We start from the raw sequence: 6000 nt of genomic DNA, 5'->3' as shown, positions 1-6000 counted from the left end.
GCTGATAATGTAATCTGCTTATATATGATTTAGGACATACTAAAGGGCAGTAATTTAGCTCAGTTCTGAATGCTAATTGAACAAAGTGCTTAAAGACACAGTAAAAATATATATATATGTTTTATGAGTAGCTTGATGTTACAAGAGCCAATGTACCCCTTGGGATATAGAACCAGTCTACAAATTAACACAATTTTTACTGCCTCATTTTAGAAATACTTTATACTAAGCACTAGGTAGTAAGTGCTGGGTGGAAAAAAAAGACTGTTTTTTCCCTCTCTTCCTTCCTCCTTGCCTTTTGGGCTGATTGATGGAGAAAGATGAATACCCTTTCAGAACATGATTCAGTCTGCTGGTTTTTGGCCTTCGGAGCAAGTGGGAAGAAAGCACTCGTTGCCACTTACAATTTCTCTCCAGTGATTATAGAGTTGGGTGCAGCTCATCAGCAGAGACTAGATAACTAATTTCTACAAAAATTCATTAATAAACACTGAGTATGATAAACATCGAGTATGATCATATTTGAAGAATGTAAGAATCTGGAGGCTTCATACACTATAAACATGTCAAATAATATTCCAATAACAGCTTGTAACTCAGAAAGAAAAATAAAGTCATTTCCACATTTAACTTCTTTTCCCTGTTTGGTATTCTGACAACAGTCACAATCAGCTAAGCATTAAATAAAGAAAGAATGAAGCACTCTCAAAGCTCTAACAGTATTAAGAAATGTATGAACATTACACATCTTTTCATCCAATTGTTCTGTTATTTTCATCCAACTCTTGTAAATCCAATTTCTAGTAAAAAATGAATTTCTTCTTTAAAAAACAACCAACGAGCACCACCAGTAAATATCTCTAGTCCCTTCACTAACAGAATTTCCTTCTTGTATCCTCACACTCTCTAGAAATTAAAAGCTTTTGGCTTGTAATACTTTCCCTACATATTACCACTGCGGGGTTTACAAGAGCAGAAAGCTCTTTTGCAACTAAGTCTTTGATGCCGCTCTGACCTTTCTGCCACTCTCAGTTCCCAGTGTAATAAGACTTAAAGAATATATCATATTTCTTCCTTAAAAAAGGAGAAAAAAATGTATTAAAAAAGAACACATGATACATCTAGACTAGAGGTCTGGAAGTGTCAATACCTGCATAACTGCAATTCTTACAAGGCGTCATGAAAGCCTTTCCAACTGAAAGGTTATAACTTCCAGTCCAATAAGAGGAGTTTGATTTCTCATTCAAAAGTCAGCAGCTTTTCTGAAAAATTAAATCCTTTTATTGACAATGTAGGCAGCTGTGGATCAAGACAATGTTAGAAAGCTTTTTCTTCTTCCTGTCTGGGTTATTTAAAATAGTATATCTTTTTCTGATTTTTCAGTTTAAGTCCTGTTAAGTCACCAGGAGTCTGTTTCTAAACAGCAGTGGATTTTGGCTTAAGTCCACGGTTTTTAATCAATTTAAATTCAATGAAAAGATTTCACTTGTCAAATTCTTCTGGTTGAACCAGGATAAAATACATTTTCAATTAAATCTTGCATGCTACACAAGTACTTTTTGTGCTTTCTAATATAGCCTTTTACTTCACATGAGATAATCTCTTCTCAAAATGCTTCAACACACAAGTACCTAAATGTTTTTGAAGTATACCTTAATAGGCATGTGGGTTAGATAGTTGATTTTATAAATAAATGATACATTTATCATTGTCTTTTAAAGTTCCCTATGCAGCAACCATATCTCAATGATTATCACTGTGAAATAGAAGTACACTGAAAGAACAATTTCTCTTTGAAATGCATGTGATAGTTACTTTCAGCTTGCCTGCATGAGTAAAGAGACCTTTAAGACTGCATAGTCTGTCCATTAGTCTATCCTTGCGCTTCCTCAAGTTTTACAATGCTTTGATCTTCTCATGCATTGGAAAGACAGACAGGAATCACCACAGACATCTCTTCAACTCTCAAAAACATGTGCAGGAAAGAAAATAATTCCTTCTTAATGTCCATCCTCTTTGCCCTCAGAAGCTTACAGGAGGACCTGGGCAGACTACACTGAACCAAAACTCATCTAGAGTAGATCAAGTTGACATACCAGAGAAAATACATACTTTTCTATCTGTTGCCACAGGCACAAGCAACATGTGGAGGCAACTCGGAACTCACATTCAGTCTCCTTTCATGGAAGGACAGAAATGGCTCTTCTTCCGGTGAAGGTTTCCAAGGCAGAACCCTGAATGCAGGAGCATTTCTGTACACTTTCAAAGAAAAGAATGCCAACTCCTCAGCATCAGGACACTATGTGTTGGGCTTTAACCGGTGTGCAAACTTCACTGTCTTAGATAATCTTGTTCAACAGAAAGCAGAAAAACCACATTGGAACTAAACTCTCTTCACAATGATATTGAGGGGAGTGGGGAAGTGCTACAAAATATCTTCAACAGAAGCATTTATGGTAATCTCCTTCTAAGATGTTACTTAAGAATTAATGTAGTTCAGATAGAAAACAGGTTGTAGATTTGGGATTGTAATGTCTGTTAGAGTTTATCTTCACTACCCCACACAGATAATAATATAATAATTGTAATAAGTTTCAGGACTACTGGCACAAGTGTGGCTATCACTCTGAAACACTCATTGTTTCTTTAGATCTTAGAGAAAAAAGAACTAAGTTGGATTTCCTGAACTTGAGCTTTGGCTGGTTCAGCACAGCCACCATATTTATATTGCTGTTCTATGCTTTAATTATAAGCAAAAAATAAAAAAGGAAGGTTACATGCAGGGGTGAGATTTTATAGTAGCATCTAAATTTAAAACTGAAAACATGAGGGCTCATTTTCTACACCTAAAGACATCTGGCATGGTGTAGACCCATCATATCTAGTAAACTCTCTGGTATTTTAAGTCGGGTAGCACAACAGAGCCACTCACTGGGAATAGACCTGAGCTCACTCCGCTCATAATTGTGCACAGGAATTTTTCCATAGATTTTAATTAATTTTGATCAAAGAATGCCAGGATCTGGATTAATAAATCAATAGCATTGTTCAAGTCCAGTACCCTAGTCCATGCCATAGTGATAATTATTTTATACGGCAGTGATATACCTCTCTCTGTTTTAAATTCCTGGCACTAGACATGCACTCAATATCATATCTGCTAATGGAAAGATATTTGGAAAGATAAGCTGTGCTTTTCATTACACTTAAAATATACTTATAACATTGTCTAGATGCCTGATCGTAGTCTTGGTGCAGTGGTAACTAGTACATTCTTCCACTCCAGTTACAAGTTCGGCCATGCTAGTGATTAAGTTTGTACATAAGAGAATAAAAGTAAAACAGGAAGCTTTCCATCATGCTTCAACCTACACTTACTTTGTTATCTGTAATTTTTCACACTAATAATTGAGAATTGACTATAAGAAAGCCTTTTGTTTTTTAAGTTGTGAATGTTAAAATCTCAGTATACATATAAAGCTGAAAATTAAAAGATTTTTTTGAATAAAAGTATGTTTGAGAGCAACAATTTTTGATGTTTTTAGACATAAAATTGAGATGATCTTTGTTAAAAATACTATAACGATTATTAAAATTTATTTACAATTAATAAAAATACTGTTTAGCTTTTCTAAGAAACGTTCTAAAGGGAGTTAGCTATTCTACTATACCTCCTTGCAAACATTAGATCTGTAAACAACAATGGAATTGCAAATAGCATCCCTAACATTTAAATTAATTTCTTTCAAGATACCACTGTGCAGCAGGCAATCTTTGTGGTAGGATCAAATCACCAACTATAAGGACTTTATTTGTGCCTATTTTTAGGTGAGCAGATAAGCATTTCTTTAAAATCAGTGCCCAAGGCTCCATTGCTATTTTTCAAGACAGTCGCCTGCCTTAAGTCAGAGGTGGAGCCTCTCTAATTAAATTCAGACAGTGAAGTTAGGTAAAAAGACTCCTCATCTGAGAGCTTTTAAGGGCACCTATCTACTTTCCTTAGTATACACTGATTTTAGGCTTTCATTCTATCAGGACACTTTCTTAGACAACTAAAATGTAGAAAAATGTTTGATTACTTTGATCCATATGCTTTGTATACATTGCCTAATTTTTAATTTTTATTTCTTTCACTTCTCAAAAAATCATAATATTGCATGATGTTGCCTCAAAACTACAGTTGAAAACAACTGAGATTTTTATCACAGAAGCCTTGAATACAAGTTATTACTTATCCCTACAAATAAAATGTCTTCTTTCAATAATTTTTAATATCAGGAAGCATTATCTGTGCAAATAAGAAAGTGATCAAGCCAAAAAATAGACCCATATCCTGTTTTCACTTGTGTTTAAGCATATATGTAAGACAGGGCTAGAGGGGTGTGTTGGGGGGGAGGGAGAGAGGGGGAAGGTGGATGGGCCAGAAAATACTTCACATTCATTCCACTGAGAGCATTTTCTGCCAAAGAAGTTACAGAGCATCACATTGGTGGTTACTGTTAAGGGAATCTATGAGTGATGTATATGAAGGATTCACGGAAACTTTATTAAAAGATGAGAAAATCCTACGACAAGTTTTCTACAACTCAGTGCCTATAGTTAGGCTCTGTAGCTTAGAACAAAGCTCTTCAGTTGATCTAGCAAGGCATTTAGATGCATACTTAACATTACATTCTGCATACGCTTAGGCTACATAATGAGGCCAGAATCAAGTATGGGCTTGAATCTTTCCCTTAATCTGAGATCGAGTACTTTGTGTTATGCCAGATCTAACTCTCTGGCCTCAAAAACACTGGACCAAAGAACTATAAATTTTCAAACGCATCGAAGCAAGATGAAAGTGCAATATTGTAGTTTTCTAAAATAATTAGTTCTTGTTATTGAGGGTTGTAGAAATTGTCTTTCCGTCCAACAGTTTTCAAAATACACTTAAAAATCCTAATCTTTGGACATACATTTTCAAATGTTAGCCTGTGTTTTTATCTAATATTTGGGGTATGCATGACCATGAGAACAGAAATTGAAATGACAGTAAAGATGTTACTGAATGAATATCTGCTCAGAATATTAGATTAGTGCTGAAGACAACAAACTGATTCAGTTTGATTTAATATTTGTTAACTCATAGATTCAAAATGTTAAACAGATTGTGAAAACTGTTAACATTACAGATAACACAACTATAGACTTAGAAAATCACAAAGTTGCAATATTGTGCATGAAATAACTACTTTCTTTAAGAAAATAATTTATTTGCCATAGTCACAACATTTATATCAGTTACTGTACATATATTTTCTTGCAATACTCTGGCTGTCTATGAATACTGGATCCACAGATGCCACTTTTGCAGCTATAAAGGAGTGAATACAGTGTAAAACTGCTGTCAGATCCTGAAATTCAAGTTCCTGAAAAAGAAAGCAAGAGAAAAATAAAGAAACACAAATTCATATTCAGGTTAATAAACATTTGACATGAATACAGAAATGACTCACTAGTCAACAACAATGAACTTAAAATGCAAATCTGAACATTTGTAAGGAACTGTAATCTTAAATGTGCTAAGAGTAAAAGTTGCATACCCACAGCTCATTCACAGGCATTGCAGTATGTAAATTTAGTTTTCATCCTCTGTCGCTTTACTGTTTACAATTCCCTCAGTTTAGACAATCAAAACATTCAACTTGCAAGAATGTTCATCAATGACATAACCCCATGTTTTAAAATATTTGAAAAATTAAAAATGCAGTTTCAGGACCCATTCAAGACTGTTTCCCAGTCTTCTCGGAGAGAAATGATGTTCTCACACAATGACAAAAACATAAAATAGAAAACATTCAATTTACATTATAGCAATATTTGTAGATGCTGCAACCAGACATTTTGTATGGTTTGGGGAGAAAGCAAATTTCAACATTACATTAATTTAATGTAATGGTTATAAAACAACATATCAGGAAATATTCTCTTTATTTTAACATGAAAATTTAAGCACTTCTG

General features: G+C 34.3%; 1 protein-coding gene across 1 annotated transcript in view; it reads right to left on the bottom strand.

The window, feature by feature from the left end:
- Positions 1-657: 657 nt before the first annotated feature.
- The window catches only part of SNTG2 (syntrophin gamma 2), a 178578-nt gene continuing 173235 nt past the window's right edge, over positions 658-6000 (bottom strand). The window contains exon 17 of the mRNA XM_015859350.2: positions 658-5408. Within this exon, the coding sequence (XP_015714836.1) occupies positions 5277-5408 (132 nt within the window). The 3' untranslated portion in view covers positions 658-5276. The remainder of the gene's footprint in view (positions 5409-6000) is intronic.

Source organism: Coturnix japonica, chromosome 3 (assembly GCF_001577835.2).
Source record: "Coturnix japonica isolate 7356 chromosome 3, Coturnix japonica 2.1, whole genome shotgun sequence".
Classification (NCBI taxonomy): Eukaryota; Metazoa; Chordata; class Aves; order Galliformes; family Phasianidae; genus Coturnix; species Coturnix japonica.
This window is presented reverse-complemented; position numbering and strand designations above follow the sequence as displayed.